We start from the raw sequence: 25,302 nt of genomic DNA on the forward strand, positions 1-25,302 counted from the left end.
CCTCAAAATGCCAGTCTGATTGCTCTGCTCTGTACATCCCCATCATGTTTTCAGTTTCGAAAATGCCTGGTTGGGTTTAATTTCCTGGTAGGGACACAAGGAGGTAAGGCCAGCCAGTTTTGTGTGTGTGTGTGTGTGTGGCTAATGAGGTTTGTTAACATATTGCAACGTGTCTCAGTTAGCAATTAAATTGGAAGTCAGAAGTGAGAATATAAAAGCCTTCATGTGCTTAATGGTAAATTAACTGTTTGCTTTCACATGTACGGGGTGTATCCTGATGCACACAGATATATGCACATGCGACTACGTCAGCATAGGACTCGGGGAGGGTTAATGTTTGCAGGTTTGGCACTGCTCCATTTCCAGGAGTTCATGGAGGGGAAGCGGGACAGTGGGGAGGAAGCAGCGAGGCAGAAACCCCAAAGCACAGCTCGGGGGCAGCATCCCTGAACCCTGAGGGAGCGTACAGCAGGATGAACGATGAACTGTAATGTGAAATAAAAACGCTGTGAGGGAAAAACGCTGTGAGGGTCCTTGTAGGTGGCCAGACAACGCCTTTCCTAAGGTGCCATGTGAGAAAAGGATAAAGGATAAAGGATAAAAATTGTGGCAGAGGCTGGAGCTGGGTGCGCACAGGCCCTGCTGAGGGGACACCTCCCCTCAGGCCCCTCAGCGCTGCGGGCGGGGGGGGGGGCGGGGCTCGCTCCGCGCTGCCCGTGACGTAAAGCCCCGCCCCTCGGCTACACCAAGCGGCGGGGCGGGGCTTCGCGGAGGGGGGCGGGGCTTACCAAAGGGGGCGTGGCCTCTCGAGGGGTGGGGCCGGGGGTGGGGCGGGGCCGCGCGGCAGTCGGGCGGCAGCCGCGGCCGGAGCGGGCGGCGGCGGCGGCGACGGGGGCCGGGGTGCGGCATGTCCAAAACGCTGCGGAAGAAGCGGCACTGGCTGAGCAAGGTGCAGGAGTGCGTCGTGTCCTGGGGCGGCGCGGCGGGCCCCGACCCCGAGCTGCTGCGCGGCGGCGCCGAACGCGGCGAGTTCCCCTACCTGGCGGGGCGCCTACCGCCGGGCTCCGAGGGCGGGCCGGGCCCCGCGTTGCTCTCCGGTAAAGCGCCGGCTCCTGGCGACGTGCTGCTGGAGGTGAACGGCACCCCCGTCAGCGGCCTGACGCACCGCGACGCGCTGGCCGTCATCCGGCACTTCAGGGAGCCCGTGCGCCTCAAGACCGTGCGCCCAGGTGAGCCAGGCCGCGGGCAGGCCCGGGGAGCGCGCTCGGGGTTGGGGCCGGGGCCGCGGCCCCGCGTCCTTGCCCCGCTGGGGGGGGGGGGGAGGCTCCCTCCGGAGCTGGGGTTGGGCCCTGAGAGGGCTGGGGGGGCCCCGGGGTGAGCGCGGAGATTGGGTGGGGCCTTGGGGTTGGGGGTCCGGGGGGGACGGGGGGGGGGTCCCGAGGCCTCTCGGAGCCCCCCGGAGCTTCCCGCGACCCCCCGGGGCCGGCACCGGGCGGGGCGCGGCCGGGGCCGGGGTCGCGGGGGCGGCGCCTCCCGGAGCGCGGTGGGACCGGGATCGGGCCCCGTCCGCGGCCCCCGAGCGCCCTCGGCCCCGGCTGGGAGTGAGGGGCTGAGGAGGAGCCCCTGGGCTGTGCCCCCCCCCTGGGTCGGGGTTATCGCTGCGGGTAATGAGGGCCAGCAGGTGCCGGGCGTCAGGTTGGTGCCCGGCACTCCCCGGTGCCCGCGACCACACGCGTTAATGATTCACAGCGAACGAGCTCCGGAGCTGCAGCTTTGCTGGTCGCGATCCAGGTGTGAGCTCGGTGCGTTGTGCAGAAGCTCTCTTAAAGCTGTGCCTGTCTGAATCCCAGCCGGTAACAGCCTGTCAGGGACTGAAATCCAAAACGCTGCTTTTACAGGCTCTCTGTTTACCACCTGCTCTGTGCTTCTTTCATAACACCCAGGTTGCTCTTTGACTCTAGGTAACGCGTATCTTAAATCAGAGTTTCCTCCTTTGACCACTAATTAAAAGTTATCATTGCTACGGAGATTAAGCACTTACTTAGTCCCGATGTGTATCACCTGTTAAAAAAAATGAAACCTGCAACACCTTAAAGCAGCTACAGAAGGCTGCTGGCTCCAAGATGCCTGCCTTCAAAAACTGGAAACCCCATCTGAATGAGGAAACTAGAAAAGAACAAACTGCTGCAAGTTAAATTCAAATAAAAGAATAAATAAATCAAGGAACACATTGTTAAAGACGAGACAATAACAAATCTCTTTTTAAAAAAGTTAATGGCAGATGAAACCGTACTAAGAATATCAAACGAAATTCTTGTGTGGTTACTCTGGAGGGAAATGGGATATTCCCGTACTGGGACTTTCCGTAACAGAGAGATGTCTCAAACTTTCAAGTTAAAACTGGCAGAAAAGATTTGAAATAAATGCATGCAATGAAGAGCAGACACTTGCCAGAGCCAGATGATGCTCTGGTGTAGGTGTAGGATCTATAAAGGTGAGGCACTAAAAAGCAGTGCGGGTTCTGTTCCTTAAATCGATTGTGGAGCAGGGGGATAGAAGGCGAGGAGCGTGGTGCCCACCAGACAGTGGTGCTGGGCTCCTGCTGTGCAGTGCCGTGAGTTGGTGCAGCTGGGTTTTCGGGCAGGCTTTCGGTGGGGTGTCAGCAGCCCCTGAGTGGGGCACACACGGAGTTGTTGCGTGCCCGTGTTGCTGCTGGAAGGTAAGAGCAGAATTCTCCTGGGGATTACGAATTGGTTAAAAGGTAGGAGCGGTTTTCTCAGCAGAAGGAAAGTGCTGCTGGTGTCTTGCACAGCCCGGTGTTACTAAGTGTAGTCATTCTGGGCTTGTGAACTAAACACTGGGCGAGTTGTGTAAAGAGAAGTAGCATTTCTATGCTGATTTTATGTAACTTTTGGAACAAATCAAATTCATGCTTCAGATCCAGCAGTTTTTCCATACTAGAGCATATTGCAAGCTTATTTACCACATCAGATGATTTTGGCAGGCGTTTTCGGTGTTAGACTCAGTGTCCTTAAATGCGGTATTTTAAAGCAGACTATTTTTCTTGTTGCTTTTTATTTTTTCAATTGCCACAGTAGCACTCGGTGGAAATACTCCAATTAGGGTACGTGTGACGAGAGCTGTTGGCACGGCGTTCTCAGAGAAGCACCACGACTCTGGCTGTGGCTCCCCTTCTTCCCACAGCGACCCGGGGTGCTCCAGGCTGGCTGACCCCAATGGTGGTGCCTGAGGGGTAGGGGCTGCGGAGGTGGTGGCGTGTGGTGCTTGTGGGATGGCTGGATGCTCAGAGGTCCAAGCTGCCCCACTTCTTAAAGCCCCGTGTTGCTCTCCAGCCCCAAATGTTGTCTTTTGAATGTGCTGCCAGACTGGGAGAGCCTCTGGCAGGCAGCGCGCTGCTTCTGGGCGACTTCTGCATCATCAGGGCCATGCTGTGTTCTGCTGCCTCCCGCCTGGCAGGGAGGAATTGGTCTCCTCATACTTGGTCTTGGAGAGTGTGAGGCCTTGGCTCTCAGTGTTTGAGAGCTGGCTCCGTCTTCTCGGTGAAATCTGGTGCGGGTGTCCCAGTGGCCTCTGGCAGCACGTCAGGAGGCTGGACGTGTGCTTTATTTTGAGCATCCTTCGTTGAAGGCAGCAACAGCTTTAGTTGACAGCAGTAAAATCCGTCTGTGATACTTCTAGCAATCTCATAGAAAATTTAAAATGGAAATTTCAAGATGCTGTTTAGTCTTGTTTGATAAGACACTTGAAAGATACGAATGCTAAATTGAACGCCATCTGTTAACTGCACATCACAAACGAAGGACCATTTTGCTGATGAAGTTCCTCCTTCCCTCTCACTCCGTTCTTCCTCGTGAAGCAGAACAAGAGCGGCGTGCGGCTGAGCAGGGCTCGGTGCTGGGGTCACGGCCACCTCCGGACCGGGTCCGCAGGCGCTGGGAGCCCCTCGGCAGCAGGAGCCGTGCGGTGAGGCCTGCAGGAAGGCTGCTCTCGGGTTTTCTGCCAGTGTTCCTGGACCGATGCTGGGATCGGAGTTGTCCAAATGAAAGTTAGGCATTGCTTCGTGCTGCTTGGTGCTTGAGATCATAACCCTGCTGTTATTTTTGTGTCGTTCGTCATCTCGATCAGCTGAGGAGAGCCGGCCGTACGGAGCAGTAGGGCTCCTCGTCCTGTGTGCGTGCTAACATGAGCAGCCTCATCGTAATGAGCGCATCTGTATTTTAGCCACACTTGTTAAATGCTGGTTTCAAGCTAATCACCTGCTTATGTGCATCCCAACGATGGCTGCCAGGTGGCTCAAGGACCTTCCCTGCCCAATGTCACTTGGATTAGTACTTGCATTAGCCTTGTAAGTAGCTGGCGCTGTTTCTGATTCTTTTATTCCCATTAAGGAAAAACCGAAGCATTTTGCTTGCAGTCAGTCCATCATCCTTCGGCCTGCTCAGCTCATCCTGTAAACGTACCGACTGGTTGCGTGTGACAGTCACATTCAGCCTGAAAAATATTTGTACGTGAAGCTGAGCTTACTCGCTAAAATGCTTAACACTCTCACTCTGAATGCGTATTTTCTTCAGAGCAGCGTGCTGCAGCATCAGAAGTAGGTTGCAGACTTAACGTGGTAAAGCAGCAAGCATTGCTGATTATCTGCAAGTTCCTCCTTCTGGAGCCTGGGTTGCCAGATACTATGTAGGAAGGAATGTGCTTTCCTTCCAAACGAAGGAGCTTCGATGCATAAAGCTACTCTGTGGCAATTATTATGGTTTCATATAACTAGCATCTGGGAAGAAGCAGGCAGAGTCACGCTGCTCTTCCACTTCCAAACCGTGGAGTTTTGTCCCTGGCTTATTGTTGAATGTATATCAGCTCTGTTGTGACTAACCCGGTCTGTAATCAAGAAATGCAGTGAGCTTCCAAACGATTAAAAGTTCCCTTCAGACTATCTTCTGTTTTTTTTTTTTAAAGTCTCAGTGCTCCTGAAACCACTAAACCTTGATTTCCTCTGTGTTTATTTCATAGCCGACTGTCACAACTTCAGCTGTGATTAAAACTTGTTCTGCAGCGGGGGCAATTATCAGTGACCTCCGCTGGGGATTCTCAGGCATGCAGTAAGTTCAGTTCAGGTTAGGATATATATATATATTTATTTATTTTTTGTTTTACCAGATGGGGCATTCAGACAACCTCCCCGTTCACATTCACGGGATCTTTTTCAGTCCCTTGCCCCTGGTGCAGCACAGGGGCGCGTTGCTGCTGCGTGCACTCGGCCAGCCGCAGCCTCTCGATGTCTGCTGCGGCTTCAGGTCTGTTGCTTCCCCCTGGCTTGCGATGCACTCGTACAGAAAGTGAGGTGACCGACGGGTGGGTGCAGGACTCTAAAGTTCGTGGTACCGAGCTATTTTGGCTTTCGTGCCAGTATCTTTCACTAAATCATGTAACGTTCTCAAGATGTAGCAATCTTGAGGATATCAAGGCCTTAGCTTACCGAAATGCTCTCTGGATCAAAGTCTACTACAGATTTACCAGAAAACAGTAAGATGCGTTTTCTCACGTGACGGTGAAATTGTGTAGTAATTAACCTGTGAAGTGCCCGTTACCAGAAGGAGCGATGGGAGCGATCAGAGGCCGGTTGTGCGTGGGGTCCTTCCCCTGAAGCCGGAGGCGTGAGATGACTGCGGTAGCTCAGACCAGGATGCTTCAGACATAATGCTTGCAGCTGAGTACGTAAGATTGATTTACATTTTCTTTTGTGCTTGAGGTAGGCGCTGAGCCTCTGTGTGGGGGTAAACATTTGCATGTTTGGCAATTAAGGCAGAGAGGAGCGCACACAGCACTGAGAGGCTGTTTTCACAAAATCTGATGAATTCTAAATGTGCCGTGTTAAAACAGAGATCAGAATACACACTAGGATAATTTTGCCTCTCTGAGGAAAGGCATTACCCTAATTCTGTGTTTCTCTGAGAGCTGGCAGCAGGCCAGCTCGGTGATTAACCAGACCAGTGTGTTACTGTGCTACTGGGGGGATGAGGAAGTCGGTTCGGGTCCTTCGCTCTTCGCGCACACCGGGTGGAGGACTTGTGGGTGTTGGTCTGAAAAACAGTCCTTCCTGTTCGAGGGCGTGTGAGAGAGTGACCCGTTAAAAAAAGAAAAGGTTGATTCATTTTACCACACTTGGAGGTTAAAAAAAAAAAAAAAAGGCAAAACAAACAAATGTACATGTTGTTTCCTATAACAGATGTGTAGGGTATCTTAGATTAGTGGAAGTGGGCAGAAGACATGTGCTATCTTTAAAAAGAAACCTGAGTGAGAAACTCTTTCAGCTGGGCCCTGTCACTTTTGTCCAGCATTGGCAATAGCGATGGTGCATCGCGTAGCAGTTTGGGAGAGCCACCTTGCACTACAAGCTCTTAGTTTGCATCTCAGGTGCGTGGATGCAGAGGACCATCAAGCGCTTGCCAAGGGATTGGTATTAGCATTAGTATGTGTATGCAATTTGTAGTCTTGTTTCTCCTATTCATCTTTATATAAACATGTTATTCTTGGCATAGAACATGCTGCCGTTCCCTTCCACATACTTGTTTAAATCTCACTGCAATAAGCGCTGTGATTTCACTGGCTCTAATTATTCTATTCTTTCTTAGCACGTTAGTTTCAAATGATAACGAGGCCTCATGTGGCTTTTGCTACTGTGCTGCTTAACACCATGGTTTTAATTTGTACTTTTTTGTTCCCTTCAGGAGAGCCATTCTGTTCCCTGTTTGTTCGCTGATGTCTCTCAGGAGAGACCTGGCAGAACAGCACAGAGTAAGACCAGCCTTTACCTTGAGCTGGCGGAGGAGCCGGTAGCGCAGCGTCTGCTCTCCCTGTTTGTGAGCTTCAAAGCTGCCACCACAGTGTCCCTGTCTCCTCCTTGTGGGGCATGGGAATTTCACTAGGACTGAACAATTGAGCACTTGTATTCCAGTTATTCCTGGAAGGAAAATTTTCTTACTCAGGTAGACAACTTTGATTGAAGTTTTTGCATATATATTTATTGGTTGCAATAAGGAGAGGGTTTTTTCCCTTTTAAAAAAAAAAAAAAGGAAGCAGCCTAGGTTTACACATTGGCACAGAACTAACTTGTTTAAAATCCTTGAAACTGTCTGTTGCCACTATTCTACAATAGCAGGAGACTTTATTTTCTATGTGAATGAAACCAAGAATTAAACAAAACATGAATCTTCATTAGAAGCTGTGATTTCAACCACAGATTTCTTCATAGTTCTTGTCTAAGTATTGCCCTTGAATTCTTGGCTGGCTTTAATGAAATGCTAGTCAGTTGTAGAAAATGGCTGTCTCTTTATTCTTTTTATTGTCTTAGAAGATTCAATTTCCTTAATTTTTTCAAAGTTTTTTTTTTTTTTTTTTTTTTTTACTTTTAGAAGGCACTTCAGAACAAAACTGTCATTTTAGAATTTTCCCAAAATAAACAAGCTGTGCTTGTTTAACTTGCTCTGCACGATGCTCCTTTATTATTGTAACATCTGCTTCAAGATATTGTTCTTAAAAGTATCTTACAAATATAAAAAGGATTATGCATTCAAATTGACAGCTGAAAAAATTACTCTAGTTTTGATTGTTGCTCTGCTTTAAAGTCTTCTGAATTCATTCTTCTGGTTCTTGTTTTTAATTTGAGATGCTTCCTTTTAAGAAATATCTTCTAATGTTCATGGACTGTGGGTTAAATTGCATATTGTTCCCTGAATGGGAACAGTTTTCTTCTTTAAGGCAATGGTATTCCTGAGAGGACTGGATTTAGATTAAGAAAAATATGAGCTCTTTGTATTTGAGAGTAAATTCCTGATTTAGTTCAGCTGAACAGAAGGTGAGAGGAAATGCAGTGGGAAGACTGCAGATTTGTACTGATCTGCTATACCAGTCTTCGAAACCAGAATTCTCTGTAATTCACCTTCTCTGTTGTTGATGGCTAGTAGAGTCTGTACTGAATTACTCCGCTTTGGGGTCGTGGTGGGAATGGGACCAGCCCCCAGGTGACATGCCAGCAGTAGCTGAATGCGTTGGGCTGGCTTCCAAGCTCATCAGTCTTAAAATCAAGAGCGTATTCTTCTGGGGGAAAGGGGAGTCACCCAGCAAGGGTGCTTGTCTGCGTGGTATCAAGGAGACTGTTGTCAAGGCACCGAGGGAGGAAAGGGGTTGCTGCTGTGGGTGCTGCGAGTACGGGGACGCTGGAGTTTGATTTTTCCACACTAGCTGTTAAAACCTCTGTACAAGCCATGCTAATTTGCATCAGTGCTATTTGATGCAAATTTGGGTGATTTAGTTCAGGTGCAGCTTTCAAGATGAAATAAAATCATAGCAATCCTTTGTTCAAACTTATGTCCCCGTGCTTTTGTCATATACTAATGCAATGTATTAAAGTAATGATCTTATGTGGAAATGTAATTTCATTTGCAAAGCACACCAAGGCTTTTAGATACAGCACTGGGCTCTCTCCAAGTGAGCTGTCAAAAATGCTTGCTTGAAGCTATTTTTCAATATGTATGTTGCATGAGCTTGTAATTTTTCGTGAATTATTGCTTGCTTTTAATTGAATGTAACTTCCTCAAATTGAAAATCACCAGTGTGTTTATTATCAATCCTGTGTCGCTCCTCAGTTGCTGAATAGTAGTCTAGCTCATATAAGTTGATTCATCTCATGAAAATAACTTACAGTATGTAAGTAACGAGTTAATTCCTTTTAAGCTCTGGATAGCTATCTCTCTTCAGTTATCTGTATTAAAAAAGTAAAACTTGAATTCTTTGTCTGTCGGATCATGGCATATTGATTTTTATTGAATATTGATTTTTGTGTTCTACTTCAGTGCTGTTTCATTACCGGCTTTTGGTAATAAATACAATCAGACTAACAGCTGACATCTTATGGATTTTGAATGCTATATAAATATCAGAATTATCCTTTTTTTTGTTGTTGTTTTGGTATGGCTGTCTATAAATGTTATTTCTACCTGCATGATAACGAATTATCATTTCTGGCCGGCTGGGTGGAAGAAGCCCTGTGCCATGAGACAGAGAAGGGTGGAAACAGAGCATGAAGGAAACAGATGCGGGGAATGGGGTCATGCTGTGTAGAAGAGCTGGGCTCGGGGTTTGGTGCTCCTCTCGCAACGCAAGTGGGAGGAGGTGACAGCAGGGAACTGGTGATAACAGGAAATGCCTTTACAGGTGTTAGTGTGCCTAGAGCAGCCACTGAAGTAGGGTTCACCGAGATTCAGTAATTGTTTGAACTTTGGCTAAGCCTTGTAACGTTTATGGCTTTGCTGACTTGTACGTGCTAATTTAGGGCTCTGTACAGAAAGGCACAGATGTTTAGCGTTTTTCTTATGATTCCTGTACATCTCCTGCTTTGCTTACTCTTCAAAGTGAAGACTTGGGAACGCTTCCCTCCCATGCACTGTTATTTACAACTTCTGCGTTTTGTCAGCCAAGTGGGAGCTGTAGCAACTTGCGGAATCCCCACACATACGGACACGTCTGTGCCTGGGTGAAGTTCTTGAAGTGCAGAGAGCGGCGGAGCCTGGCTGCTGCTGCGGGATGTTCTCAAACCTGTTCCCCAAGTCTTGGGCTTGGATCACAGAAATTTCGCTCAGAGTCACCCAGAAACCACCGCAGCCCCCAGCATTCACATGCCTGACTGAGGTTTCCTGGCTGAGGCGGGGATGTGATACCCTTCTGCCCTGGTTTTGTTGGCGGGGCCTTCGGAGTCCGCTCAGGGCCGAGGGCAGCCTGAGCACAGGCCCCTCAGGAGCAGGGCCCTGGGGCTGCAGCAGGCCCCAGGCGCTCACCTCCCGGCCTGTTCCTCATCCTTGGTGCTGCTGCAGGAGCCATGAACCCGAATTCTGGCAGCCACCCCGACCCTGTGGCCGGTTCTGTGGCAGAGAGGGTAAACCCTGGTGGAGCCTGGCCTGTTTCTGAGGTTGATTTATCAGGTTTACTACCAGGACATAAAGAATAAGAAATTGAAAATGTTGTTGTTTTTAATAAGCTAGTCTTCTTAACTGATCATTTAACCGAATGCATGTTATTGCATCTGGAAAATATGAATCTTGAGTGACATTTAATCCATCCTCTATTCTTGGCTTGTAGGTTTGCAGCACTCAGTAGCTGTCTGCAGGCTATTATGCGTTTACATAAAAACACTTCTAGAAGTTCGTGATTTAAGATGCATCATAGACTAAACATTGAAGTCACTTGAAAGAACAGCCATGATCCCCTCGCCCACCCAGCGAACAACCCACGTGCATTTTTAAGCCTGGCCACTAGACATTTCACTTCTTTGTAGTGCAAATTTGAATAAAGATCTCGTGTCATGGAAATAAAAATGGATGCTTGGTATGATCCAGTGTTGTTTACTTTCTGGTAAGCAAATTCAGTTTAAGGTATGCAACATCTGCCCCTATCCATGAGCTATGAAGAACACCAAGGGCCCTTTTGGATTTTAAGGTGTAAGGCAGGAGATCTCTGCAGTCATCTGCTAAAAATTGCTCTGAAAAGCAACTGTAGTTACTTGGTAGTATTGCCTGTGTATCAGGCTCTGAAGGTAGAAATATGGAAGAACAGATTTAGAGCTGAGTTTCTACTGAAATGTCCCCAGTGCCATTGTCAGAGGAATTTTAACAAAGCGTTCAGGGAGAATTGCATTTCCCTTGGACTTGGATCATTTCACAGTTGTGTTCTGAGAGAATTTCAGTGTTAATTACATTTTGGGATTCAAATTGTGTCCCTTATATTAAGGACTGCTTTAGTATGCAGGAGGGGGCATAGCAAGTGATTTGATGCAGCCCAGTTTGCCAGGACTCCTCTGCCTGCCATTTAAAAGGTTGATCAGCGTTTGCACGTTCTGTGGGTGTAATCAGGGTGCTTGCACTGGGGCCTGCGGTGGCTGTTGTGACTCAACCCAGGGCTGCATGCACAAGTGCTGTGTGCGGAGGGCAGGCGGGGTGGAAATGCTGCAAAGTGCTTGTGCTGGGGTGAAGAGCATCACCCCAAGCCCCTGCTCAGCTGCAGCCGGGAGCGCTCAGGTCGGATGCGGCGCTGCCGTGCCAGCAGATTCCCCGCGTGGAGATGGGAGCGGCGCCCAGTAAAATATGCAGCAGTTTTGTGCTTGGCCAGAAGAAACATGTTTGTAAAAAAAAATCTTCTTTCATGTTGATGATGAAAGAACAGATGAGAAGAAAAATTCCATCTGAAGTAGCTGCTTAATTACGGCTTGATATGGTGATGTAGTTTATCAAATTAAGTTGTTAGTGGAAATAATCTTAGGGTGGAAAGCGTGTTTGCTCTAGAGCAGCAACTTTCAACTTCTTGATCTCTGTGGGTTCTTCATTATTTTCTAGGGTCACCAAGTCTTGTATAGCAAAGTTAAGCCCCTTTTCGGTCTGTTTGCTTTACTGAAATGTTTCATGAGCACTAGAGGAGTCACTCAGGGAGTCTCAGTCTGCAGTGGCTGTGAGCTGAGAACCCTTCCTGCCGAGCATCTGTAGTGGAGAGCGGTGCAGCCGCTAGTGACTGACCAACGTGGTCCCAGCAGAGTTTAAAACATGTCCCAAGGTATTTGGATCTGCAATTAAATTGGTCTTAGGGGATCTGCAACATTCTCTTAACTCCTGAAATCAGGCTACTGGAAGAAAACAGATAATTAAACCAGTTCTGCTTCTTGATATCCTAAGGAAAAAAAATAATCTGATTCACATAAATTATTTGTGTAAGATCCTGGAAAATGGACTTCTTGTAGTGGTTAAGACTAGCAGTAAAAGTTAAAAAGAAATAGGCAAGGCAACCGATGAGCAACTTTGAGCTTTTGTTTTGCATAATGTTTTTAACAAAAGTTAAAGATAGCAAAATGAAGTGTAGCTAATCTTTAGATGACTAGCTGGTTCCCTGTCTACTTCAGTACAGAAAGCCTCTTTAAAAGGCATTCTTTATCTTAAATAGTTGCTCTACTTGTAGTCAGTCTTCAGAAAAAGTCATTTGTATAGTGTCTTCCCCATCCGCTTTGCATTCTGAAAGGAAGAAGTGCATAGGAGGTGGGTGGTGTCAAGAGTAAAACTTCAGTGAGCATTAAGCAGGAAAATCACTCTTAAAAACAGATCAAAATAAAAAGCAAAAGTCCCTGCTTCTGTATAAATTTTCATTTTTCCCGCAAGACTTAGTGGAAGGTTGCAACATAAATACAATCGAAGGAGGAATGGGGGCTGGTTTATTCTGTTTGGCACAGCTGCTGGCCTCCCAGCCTCATCCTGCAGCTGAATTCAGAGATGCATTTATGTAAGTTATTTCTTTTTCTGAAATTATTATTAAATAAATAAATATATACGTATAAAACCATTGACAAATAATTTGAGCTCAGTGTAAGTCAGCGTGCTGATGAGGTATTTTCCTACTGTGCTAAGCGATCTGCATGAAAAAGTCTAGACATAGGTGAATTTTTAAATAATTTTGACACAGTTTTTGCTCAAATAAAGAACAAGAACACCCAAACCACGTAAGCCTCCCCCCTATCTTTAAGATTTCATTGCCAGTAGATGCAACTTTGTTTTGGTTATAGGCCAAGTTTACAGTGACCTTCTCCCAGGCTGAAGGTTTGCTAATAGGCAGAAGCAGAGTTTGCTGGTACTACTCATTAAATCCAAGAGGATTAACGTTCAGTTTATTTCCTCTAAAACCACAGAACTATCAGGAAATAACTAAGCCCTAAAGTTTTAGGTCTGCAGAGATGATTTCCTCCTAATGCATGTACATCAGAGGAATTTCAAAATCCCGTTATGTAAGAGGGAAGCAGAGTCCCGTATTAATCCGGGGGAATGATGTTTAATGGCTTGTTTTGTCCTTTATTGGTCTAAAGAATTCCTCAGAAATCAGCTGACCAAAAGTGCCAGTGAAGTATTTTTACCTCTGTTGCTGGAACTATTACTGCTCAGTAATTTCGCTAATCTTCTTTGCAGTGAGATTAGATTGTAAATGCTTTGATGCTGGGAGAGCTGTGTTTGTGGGAACAGCTTGGTGCTGTGGGCACCATCAGGTGGAAGTGCCCATGCCTAAAAAGCTGTGTCACTCCATTGCTGAGTAATATTTTGAAATATGCGTTACCCTGACTGTGCTTCAAATTTGCCATGTTTTCGGAAGACAGTGTTTGTAATGTGAGCTTTAATGCAATGTGTTTGGTGTATGACAAAAATTACAAATGACCTAAGCTTGAAGACAAAATTGCTGTGATTATATTTCAGACTGAAAGCTAGTCCCTGTTGTGTAATGCAGTTTTGTATGAATAAATAAAAATGATTCTGGTCCATTATTCAAGATCTGACAGCTGCTACTCATGTATGTGTTTTTGTTTGTTTGTTTTTTAAATCACTTACTGTAGAAGTATTAATATGCTATATTTATAAATACTTTTAAAATGTATTCATCAATAGGTATGAAAGCTTGATGTGTCTACCTGACTTGTGGTTAAACTTCATCAGAAAGCTGAGATGGTGGCCAACTGGTTTATGTGATGTTCTGATGGAGTTATGTCCTTGACAGACCTATGTGCTTTCAAACCCTACTTTGTGGCTCTCTTAAGGGCAGCAGGAAAACTTTTTCTCAGTACAAGACCTGAAGTATTGCTCGTGTAGTGAAATTACGTATAGCAACTTGCCTCTGAACTGCAGCCCTTCCTGTCTGCCCTACTTACTCAGTGTAAAAATACCTAATCCTGTGGCTTTTATTTCCCTCTCTGTAGGACAGCAATGAGTAATTACTTTTCTCTAGTGAAGGTAGAGGTGCTGAAAAAGTTTAATTAACGCCCATTAGGAGATGCTACTAGTACTTAAATGAATTCATTAGGGTAGGACACTTAATGTTCATCAAAATAGTGAGTAATTGCAGGGGACTGTATGGTTTAATATTATACTGCATATTACTGCATATTTTTCTTTCAAGCTAAGAGTTTACTAAAATGGAATATTCTTCCATTCAGTCATCAGTCTCTGATACATAATGTGGAATGTCATCCTGTAGGAACGGTAAAAAGGTTTTTACCCGAGGAAGTTCTTTCTGTGTTTTTCTTCTTGCACTGGGTGAAATGAAGGGAAAAAAAAAAAAAAAAAGCCTTAAATCAATTTCTGCTTTGTTGAATCACCTTCAGGGGGCATACGTTTTGTTCTGAAATCGTTATTTGTTGCCTTTTGGCAAACACGTCTGTTTTTTTTCTTAATTGAACTATGTTGTTAAGAGGTCCATTGCTCTTTCTGGTTTGCAGGGTTTTAGAGATGTTGGATGTTAAGGAAACAGCAAAGGCAAACTATGCCTGTTCATGCATTGTACCTTCTGTGCTGTTCAGTATTTACAGTTATTACTTAAACATAAGAAAACTGCTTAAAGTTTGTTTAAAAACAGAGAGAGATGAGTTTTCCTATTTCCAGAATTAATCATTATGGGAAAATGGGAAAGTAGTTTTAAAGGCTGGCTGGTTTTTAGTAGCTCAAAATTTTTTAAACTGAAATTTAGTGAAGTATACCCACAGTATGGGACCTGACGTTTTAAGAGAGATTTTAAGACCAACACAATAAAAAAAAATCCAACACAGAATCAAGAAACTCTGCAAAAGAGTTTATGAAGAGAAAGTGGAAAATTAATATTCAGCATTTCATAGCAAAAAAAAGGAATATATAAAAGATGTAGAATTAACAAAATAATGAGGAAGTGTTTGTGTTTTTGTTGTTGTTTTGTTTTTTAAGGCAGTCTTTGACAAAAATTTGGATCTTACCTGAGGAATTTAGAATTCAGGCAACTGCTCCCTGATCATGAATCGATACGATGAGTAAAATTAGGAAGGAAGAGAAAATTGTTAGGAGAAGGAAGGTAGGGTGTTTGCTGGGGCATTTACTGGGGTGTTGCTTAGTCTCGCAAAATGCCTAAGGTAAAGCTGTTGCCATTTCAGTGCTGTGGTTTCTGTGCCCAAAGCCAGTCCTGCTGAGCTTGCCTGAAGGTTGTTCCAGGTCTTTGCCGTAACTGCCCAGGTCGATGGCTTTTAAACTTGTAGGCCTGCATTAAGTGTTTGTTTTCATGCATCAAATTAATTCTACAGCCAAATAAAATGGACACGTGCAGGTGATCTCAGCTGGTGGATTTGGTTTGTTTTCCCCTACTAGGTGCGGCTTCTAATGCTTTGTGGTTGTGTCCCTTCTGGCTGCCTTAAACAGGTATTAGATAGATTGAAATGCAAATTTGGTACTGAAGGTCACCTAAAGCTGGAAAGTTACGGCAGTTCCTCCTGTTTGGCACTTCCAATAAAGGTGGAAGTGCTCTTTTGACCCTGTTCATTTCAAGACCAAACTCAAAATCCCACTTCTGCCGCGCTGTTTGACTGGCGGCTCCAGAGCAACATCTGAGTGCTAAGGTCGTGGTCTGGAGGGGTTGTACAACTGAAGAGGCTGCATTTAACACGGTCTCTTCTTGACAGGAGGGAGAGATCAGCAAGGCATGGAGTTCAGGCTATGGAATTTTATTTTAATCTTGAGTTCATTTGTCTTGGGAAAACAGTGCAAGTAAATCTGAGAGTACCACGTACGGGCTCTGAATAAGGAAGCATTTTAATAAGTATTTATTGTGGGTAACAGAAATATCTGCTCTGTGAAAGACTGTGCTCTGGTAATAGTAAAGCATTTCAGAGAGATTACTCCAGAATCTATATGGTCAGACAAGGGTGACAGAAAAGCAAATGATGCAATAAATACAGGAAAAAAACTACTGTGCTGTCAGTTTTGGTTTTCCTATCGGGGTGTGCGTACATAGCTGCCTTCTGATTGATTGTGAATTGAGAACAGAAATTAGATTTGGCTTTGCCTTCAAAGCTGTCTTGTTATTTGAAGTGCTTTCTTATGAGAATTCCATTTCTATGTCAGTCTTGAATTTAGTGAGCTCTTTAAGCAGATATAAATGAGTCCAGCCTTTGGAGACAGCTGCATGAAGACGATGATTGGCAAGCTTCCCGAGCTGAATGCACCACAATCCAAGAGCTAAGCGCTCCCAAACTGAAACTTTTATGATTGTAACTGAATGACCCTTCCTGTCGCATAGGCTGTACAAGCATTGCTATTTTGTTCAGGACATCTACCATGTGTAGAACTTCTGGAGGCAAAAATTAAACTGCAATCAACTGGTGAAAGTTGATCACTGATGATCTAGTAGATAATAGGGTGTTGGAGAGGAGCCGCTGCCACCCTGCAGCAGGAGCTGCACCGAGGCGTCCTGTCCTGGCACTGCCGTCCGGCCGAGGCTGCTTGGGAAGGTGAGGCTGTTGTTGGGAGGGCAGGTGGCACGATTCTGCCTCATGCTCTCCTCCAACGCTGAAGTAACCTCAAATAAATGCCTCGGGAGGGGGTGATGAGAATGTCTCTTACCTGCTGCCTGGCTGCTCGAGTTAGTCCTTTCAGTCTGCGAAGGAGAGATTTGAGAGAGAATGTGAGAGAGATCACACAATCATTAGTAGTCTGAGGGTTCCAATATTAATCACCATTTGTTAATAAACTCATTTACCACTTTCAGCTTCCGCATGCTCTGTTGAGGCTGCTTTCTTACTGACTACAGCTAGATAAGGAAAGCAGAAATGCTGAGAAGCAGATGTTGCATGACCAAGTACCCAGCTGTGCATTAACAAAATGAATCTCATGGTGATTAGTTAACAATTCCTTGGCAGTCAGAGGCATATGTAAAACAGTAAACACAGCATGAGGAAATAATAATAATAATAATAAAAAAAATTAAAAGCACTTTCTGAGCTTAAAACACTGGCAGCATCAGTTCAACCATCTGTGTTACGGAGGAGCTGACTGCTGTGGGTAAGTCACACCAAGGTCAGTTGAGCTGACTTTGAGTCCGTAACCCTTTGGGAGCAGAATGCAACATTTCCATTTCCTAAGCACGAGGTGAGTCCTCATCTGAACGGCAGAGTGACTGAATAAGGGAAAATAAGTACTGTAGAGTTTTTACTTGCTGTTCAGTAAAGATGTTTAGTCAACGCCAGCAAACGCAGGAACTGACAAAAAGACAGGCAGCCACCTGAAGTTAACTGGTGAAGTTGGAGCTGAAGTCCGTGTTGCCACTGTTACACGGGTGAGCGTGTGTGAAGGAGGAAGATAAAGACCGGTCCGACCTTCTGGCTATATATATAGCAGAGCTGTGGCTGCAGGTACAGAACTCTGTCCTCTGCAATATTTTTTTCCGCAGTGCCTTTTTATTGCTCATTAGAGAAATGATTTAGTTTGTGCTGCTCTGTGAATGTCGCCACCCTTCCAGTTTTACCCCCTGCACCTGTTTTTCTCATGGGTTACTCATCACAGCTTACAACAGTCTGAAGAGCAAATTTATAGCAAGCTTATAAGTGGCTTTTAAGCAACTTTAGAAACTGTAACACTGCTTTTTAGCAGTTGGGTATGAAGGAATTTATTAGGTTGAAGAAATATTTACAAAGATCTCTGAATGTTAATTCTGAATTACATTTCTCTCTAGGAAAAGGAGAGAGCCTTTTGTTTGCATTGGTCAGAGGGTATGGTTTATAGTGTCGGCATTTCCCCAGACATGCCAGGCTAAGATACTGCTAAATTGGAGCATTTCATCGGAATAACTTTGGAAGAGAACTTCAAATTCCTGGTGTAGAATAAACATGCATTTTCTAATTTTTTAATGTATTTTGAAATGTCATAATTAGCGTGCTGTGTGGTTTGTGGGATTAATGGGTCATTACATAGAATGTACTTTTTCTCCCTGCGGAAGCACAGAAATCAAGCGGTGACAGCACAGTACTGTTGGTCCTTGTTAGCTTGTGTTTGGCTTCTGCTATTGCAGATGCCTTCTAGTTACTGTCCAGCAGTGCTGAGGAACAAATGAGATTCCACAATAGCTGTTTTGGCAATCTGCTTGATCTTTAGATGTGTTTTCATGCAAATAGATTATGGGAGGAGAGTGCTTTAGATTTCAAAGTTAAATGAAGGAATTAACCCACGTTTTCAGAGTGTTTTGTGCATCAGACATACCGAGCGTGTTGCACTTGAAGTCCTGTGCACAGTCCCCCTGGAAGCTTCCGTAGGTGCAGATTTAAATTGAATTGATTGCTCTGAGGGACCCTGCTTGGGCTGGGGGCCAGCCTGGGTGATGTGCGGGGTCCCTTTGAGCTCACCACAGTGCGATGCTGGCAGTGGGTGCTCACAGCAGGAGCTGACCCCAGGCATCTGCCTCGCCTCTCCAGCAGTGAAGGTAGCAGGAGGAGTAGGGCTGTATCACCTGCTACGTTTGTTAGCAATTTCAGTGACTAGGCCACTTGTCTTGTTTGGACTTTGCTGGAAAGCAATGGAATCCCAAAAGCTGTGCAGGTCCTCTGCTGGCATTTAGCTTTGCTTGCATGCTCTTTCCAGAGGAAGCAGTATTTCTTATTTAATTGAAAATCCTTGGTGCCATAACTGAAAATAAATCGTAGTAAATGAATAGTGATGAGATAATAGGATATGCCGTGTGAGGGATAAGATAAATTCCTTTCATTTTCAATATTGCACAAGGATCAACACAGAGAGAAATGTTCTTTCCTTACACGATTACTTTGACAACATGCCATTAAGATCATAAACACAATTTTCCTTGCAGACAGTGTTCAAAATTAAGTTAGAACAAATTCTAGTTCAATGAATGAAGCTGTTGAGATTCGTGAGGGTGATGGGTTGCTGTGGTAGCTCTGGGGCCGAGGTTTGAACCAGAGCAGACCCTAATGGGCGCGGGCCCTGGGCTGCCTCCGGGCTCTGCGGCTGCAGCTTCCCCCGTAGAGGTATTGCCAAAAAATGGACAGAAAGTGTTTGTGGCTGATGTCTGCATACAGGTGAAAGAGAGAATTGCCTTACTTCCCAAATTGGAAGTAGTTTGAAAGATGCTGGTAGGTCTTGTAAGGGTTTTTTTCTTACTTGTAGGTTACTGTTAGGAACACTGTGTGATTTGGGTACACTTACAGTAAAGCTACATAGTGGATGCTCAGTACATTTGCAGAGGCATTCTGGGGAAAAAAAATTGTCGTTTTGGATTCCTCACGGGTTTGACTTAACCACAGTTGACACTAAATGCTGCTTTGTAGGTTGTGTTTTGAGAGGAAGTCTTTTTCTTATTTTATTTTTATGAAATTGGTATGACTTAGGCAATCTAAAAGTTGCAGTGCTGTTTATGCCAGAACTTTAAAATGTCAGCGTTTATACTTTCCTCTAACCAGCTTGTTTTTGCTGAGAAATGTGTTGAACAATCTGTGAGGAACACAAACCTGTTTCCTTCCAACCAGGCTTATGTAAAAGAGGACATCTATAAGAAACACTTTGCAGCCTTCACTCCCGCGTTGGCTTTCCGTATGCTCAGTCCGGGCGGTTGTAGGGACTCTGCTTTGGTGGATGCTCATCGCTTCTTACCAAGAGTTACAGCACACGCTGGTGTACCCCGATCCTTAGTTACTGTGGCAGACTGAATAACGCTTCTCTCAGTTCCAAAATTGAGAGAAACGTGCAATGTGTGTGTGTCAGGCATTCGCGTTAGTCATGGCCAGTGCACATCTGGAGTTAAAGGGGTTTTGCTGAGCGTTAGACAAAGGCAGCTTTTTGTGGGGGGTGTTGTTGTTGCTGTTGGTTTTCCAATTCAACTTGAAGATGTCTGTGGTCAATACGGCTGTGACCACAGCACGTTTGTTCATTTGATGCAGAGGAGTGCTGCCCTAGGACCTAACGCTGATATTTTTAAATTCCTGGGAGTCCTTGGGAGCGCAGGGAGGCACCGCGCTGTCCTCTGGAGCTTGAATTTATTGCTGCACTGCCTCTCTCTGGCGTAGCAGCAGCTATCCTTAGGGAATGTCACAGCCTGTGCTTTGAGATGCTGGGATTTCCTGAATTCCTTGAAAAGCCTGTCTGAGAAGCTCTACTTCTCTCCCATCAGCCGCGCTGCAGCTCTGTTGCTTGCTGTTGTGGCGGGTGCGTGGCAGGCAGACCCTGCCCCTCCTGCGCTTGGGGGGCCTTGCAGTCACTGCCCCCTGGCCTGGGGTTTGGGTACACATAGCTTGAAATGGGCTTTATCATTTTAAAAGTGAAGAAGAGCAAGTGTAGCAGATGGAAAATAAGGTAAAATAAGGAAAATAAGGTAGCTGCTATCCCTGTCTTTTCAAAAGTAAATGAATTGTGTAAATGGCTCTGCTCCACAAAGGTCAGCGATGGGACAATTGGAAACAGTAGGGAGAGGAAGCTGAGAGGCAGAAAAATGCCGGTTATGCCTGTGGTTCATGGTGATTCTTCATTTTTTGTGGCCGATCTGCTCCCAGCGTGCAAAGCTGAACTGTTCGCGAATAGTTTTTTTTTGTGGTAAGAGAGCAAACCTCTAGCCTGAGTTTGGGGATGGGGCTGGTGTCCCCGGAGGGAGCTCGCCCTCTGCGCGGCCGGACGGGTGGCGAGCTGCTGCTGGCTGTGGTGGTGAGACCCCGAAAGGTTTGCTGTGCTTCAGAACAGAAATACGGTGTCGCTGTCAAACGCCGCTCTGCCAATCTCCAGACTGAAATAGGTTAGTGGGCCTAGAAATTATGCACAGGATAATTGCACGTCTTGCTTCTTATGAAAAGCAGGCTAAAAATAAGTGTGCGTATTATTTGAATAAGTTCTAATCAGAGCACGCTGGGAAGAGAAAAAAAAAAAAAAAGGAAAAAAAAAAAAGGTCTTGGCATGCAAACATGTACCCTTCTGCTGGGAAAATAATGCCAAGTCCCAAACAGATTAAATCGCTTGTGTAACACAGAGCAGCTGCAAGGACATTTTTCTTTTGGGGATATGACTGAAATGTGTCATTCTATAGAACTTCACGCTGCTTAAGCAATAAGATATGGTATGTTACACGTATGTCTGCATGTGAAACGTGACGCTCACGTAGGGCAAACACCAGGGCAGACAGCTGTTGCCCAGCACTGCAATGGGTTAACCTGTAAAAGTGCCCTGTTTGGGATCCTTTGTTAGGGTGGGCTATTTAAACTCCACTCATTAAGTGCTTGGTAACTTTAAATTTACACGGCAGCTGCAGGTTGTCAAAGGGCAGCAGTGGTATTAAAACAGTTTTGCGACAACGTTCTGTTCAGTTGTGTATGGTAACTCTGCTTTCCAGAGCAAATTGTTTCCTTGCAGTCTCAAGAAATCATTTTCTCTAGTGTGACTATGCTAAAACCACACACATTGGGAATTTAAGGAAAGGAGTGGCAGATTGTTTATAAATTGGGAAAAACAAGCCATAGCTATCCTGAGGAAATTCACTTCTGCTGCCTGGGTGCTTGTCTTTGCGTATGGGGGTGTTATTTTATTTTTCTTTTTATATTTGTTAATGTATTGTTATAACCTCTAACAGAGGATTCTGATTTTGTAGCTCCCAGTAGAAGAGGAGCAGCGACAGATACTGCTCCTGCCAACCAGCCTCTGTAGGTGTAGTCATTTGTGCACTGATTAAACCTCAGCAAGAGATTGAGTATGTGATTAGGAAGCCTTAATAAAGTAGTCAGTGCTATTATTAGAGCAACCCAGTATTATAAAATTTTTGAACGAGTTTGTGTATTACCAACTGTAGTTGTTGTTTTGTCCCATCAGACTTCTGTAGCGCTCTCCTTTAATTCCCTTCAGCCCTGTGTGGTGTCACCGTGCAGGCTTCATCACCAGTCCGATCCTCCCAGCGCATCCCATTCTGTCCTGTTAATTGTGCCCTGTGTTCATCTCCTGTGGAGAAGTCAGAAACCTGCTGACTCTCACGCTTTGCATTTCTGTCTTACAGGAGCATAGTTAGATCTTGCGAATCTAAGTTTTGTTTTGTGAGGTGTTTCAAGCTCTCGAGCTGTGTTCACTGAGCTTTCTAGATACCTGTGTAAGTCCTTGTCTTTGTTTCAAACCAGCAGTGGCAGAGGGACTTTATCTGGATTCTTGTTTTCTGTCATCAGCGCGAATGCATCTTATTTGAGATGGAAATCATGGATGGAAATCGTGTGCCATTTCAGCAGATGAAGTGCTGTGGGGACTGCTAAAAATGAGGACAGGAACAAGTAGAGCAGTGCTGGAGGCGAAGGGAAAGGGCAGCTCCAGTAGTAGCCAGAGAGAATCATGGTTTTTCCCTGCTGACCTGCAAGTACGGCTTAATCTGGTGTATAAACAGCAGTATCTCAAGGGCGACTTTCCGCACAGAAACTCTTCCACTGACTTTTTCCCCCCCAACCATCTTATAGTATCAAAACACAGAATACTGTTCTGAGAGCTGGGAGCAGTAGGAGAGATGTATGCCTTTGCTTTTAGGTACTACCCTGCAGTAATTGAAAGCAAATTCTCTTGAATTGTGGTTGTTTCAGAAAGTTGTAAAACGCTCTATCTTCCCCACGAATTACGTGTGCTATATGCTGCCTCCCAGTAAAGTGTGGGAAGCATCTTGAGAAAAATAGAAAATTAAAATATGTATTCAAAATATAGCAAATCTTTATAAATAGGTGAAAGATTGTTGATCTGTTCAGAGTTGTTTTTTTTTTCTTTTTTTAAAGAAAATACTAAATCAAAGAGAGAAGAAAGTCTCCATATATTATGTAAAAGGTCAAACTGTTCTCTTGTGGAAAGTTCTTTTGCATTTTTCTTCCCCGCTGTTAAGTTGAAGGAAATGGTTATGTTTGCATTTTATTTGAAACCCATTCATTATTTTAAATCATTTGAGTTCTACTCATATCTCCTTCAGTTTCTGATCTTATATCAGAAACAGCTGTACAGTTCTTTGTGCTTTGCCATTCTCCTATTTAATAATAGCTACGCTAAAATACTTGGCATTATCAGAGAAAAGCCTACCCATTTGTAATTCTCCTGACTCTATTTCCATCGTTAATGGATTTTTATGTGTGTGCAATGTATTACTATAATTATATCTGATAATATTATATTTGAAGCTGGCATCTGCAAGTTTGAAGTTCTTCACTCAAAGGATTTTCGTTTTAAAAATCCTTAAGGCTGTAGGCAGACGATGTATCAGGCTATGCTTCTGCTACCAGTGCATCACGTAGAACAAACTTAAAATGATGCCTGCTGTCATTCACAGGAACCATGCACAGGCTGAGAATGTCTGTAGATTTAATGAGATATGCAAAAGAAAAAATAGCATTCGCTGAAAAATAATGAATTGAATGTGCTGTCCACCAGTTTACCAGCATGTCTCATCATCTCTAATTTTTTTCAAAATGCATGTTTCATGTTAACCCCACTGTCTATACTTTACTTTCATGAAGAGATGAATGCCTCTTGACAAAACTGTGCTGGGCTGTGATGAAGGCGAGTCATGTAATTATATTAGTGTATTGCAAAATGTTTAGGTTTTGAGTCTGGTAGTGCATTTGTGTGTTGATTTCCTACCTACATGTTTCCAAATACAGCTGGACTTAATTTACAACTTCTTCTGCAGTTTTCTGTTGGCACACATCACCGTCAGGCTGCGTTATACTGCTGCAAGAGCTGCTGGCAGCACCTGAGCAGGTCGGAGGGAGCTGCTCCACTGGTGCTCTGCCACCAGGGCCCCTGCAGTGCAAGGCTTTTAACTCGAGCCTTACTGATGCTGTATTTGTTTGGTACGTGTTCTGGAATGTGAGGCAAATGCTTTTACCTTCAGGTGGTTTAAGGAAAAGCTGTATTTCTTGCTGTTTGTGGTTAGACAGGAGCTGCTGCTTGGGCTGTGGGCAGGGGCAGAGGAGTCTCTCCCACCATGGACTTTGTCCTGTCTGGAGCTGGAGGATGCACTTGGTAGATGGTAGCAGATGCTTCTTTCATCTGTGAAAAACCTTTTGGATTCAGAATGCTGGGTCCTTATTCCTTCTTTCCAAGATTGTCAACTATGACACATCTATTTGCAAACTGAGGCAATTGTTAGTTGGGTAACAAGTGTTATTTTCATATACCAACCAAATGGCACTGAAAGAATCCCTGTAAACGCCATTATGTTCTGCCAGTATTTTCTTTCTTCTTCCTTCTGCACTAAACAAAGGATTTTTCTCATGGTACATGAGGATCCCAGCCACAGACATTCACTATCTAGAGGCTTCTGTTACAGTTGATTTTGCTGTTCCTATACTGCCAAAAATAAAAAACGGAAGGATAGAATACAGGCTCCTGCTGTTCACATTTCTTCACTTGTCCTTTTCAGCTCTGCGTGTTGTTTCTGAAGAAACCAAGCATTATTTGCCAATGCTTTTTGTATTTATTAAAGATCGTTTAGGGATGTACCCTTCAAACTATATTTTAGTTATCTTCAGAAGTTAAAATGCTTTTAATGAAAAAGTTCATAAGTAAACACAAAGTCAAATTATTCTTGCATAGGTTTACCAGCACTGGACTCGTATATTGGGTGGAATGTTTCCACCACTGTAAGATTTCAAGGAAGCACTACAACACAGTGTATGTCATGATGGTCAAGTCTCCCTGAATCAGTCACCACATTCACTGAAGATCTTAAGGCAATGTTCAGCAAAGGCATGTGTTGATCACTCCTTAGATCATTTTTAGCGATGCTTTTCCTTTTCCTATCCAACAACTTTCCCAAATCTTTCTCTGATTCTCCCTCTGCTGATAGCAGCGGCAGTAATTTCAGGAGAGCTCAGCTCTTGATGTCTCCTCTATGTCTGCTCCCAGTCTAAATCTCCAGAAAGACTCGTGTTGAGGGAGAAGGTGAAAAGTCTGTTAGTATGGCCAGAACAGATTACAATATATTTTTTCTCTTTTTTTCATGGCCTTTAATAATCTAAGTTTTGTTGTAGTTTTGTGTTTGTAAATATATCATTTGCACTTCTTATTAAATATATGTATATATATATATATGCTTTTTATGTATTTGGTTCTTCTCCCACATCTCTCTTCTCTCATTCTAGAAAATGAAGTTCCATTCTTTACCTTGTCTGTTCTGTTCATTGTGCAGAGGAAAACTTACGTCTTTTGACAGATTTCTGTTTTAGGACAAATGTCACTACCTAACCTAAATGTCAGTACCCGTAACCGAAGTGATACAGCAAATCAAGATGCCCTTATGATATCTCAGCCAAAAAGCATGCCCACTGTGGCCGTTTGGAGAATCTCAGCTGAATGCTCAACATCAGTAAGTGGCTGACAGTTTCTGATGTCAGATCTGGCAATCAAAAGACGTGATTAATTTAGACTTTCCGAGCAGAGCAGTGTGGACCTACCGCTGTTTGAG

General features: G+C 44.6%; 1 protein-coding gene across 3 annotated transcripts in view; it reads left to right on the forward strand.

Moving 5' to 3' along the window:
- The first annotated feature begins 904 nt into the window (after window positions 1–904).
- MAGI3 (membrane associated guanylate kinase, WW and PDZ domain containing 3) overlaps window positions 905–25,302 on the forward strand; it is a 59,183-nt gene continuing 34,785 nt past the window's right edge. For all 3 annotated transcript variants that reach the window (XM_084301985.1, XM_084301983.1, XM_084301984.1), the window contains exon 1: window positions 905–1,229. In XM_084301985.1, the coding sequence (XP_084158111.1) occupies window positions 908–1,229 (322 nt within the window). In that variant the 5' untranslated portion in view covers window positions 905–907. The remainder of the gene's footprint in view (window positions 1,230–25,302) is intronic.

Source organism: Netta rufina, assembly GCF_964035555.1.
Source record: "Netta rufina genome assembly, chromosome: 26".
Lineage (NCBI taxonomy): Eukaryota > Metazoa > Chordata > Aves > Anseriformes > Anatidae > Netta > Netta rufina.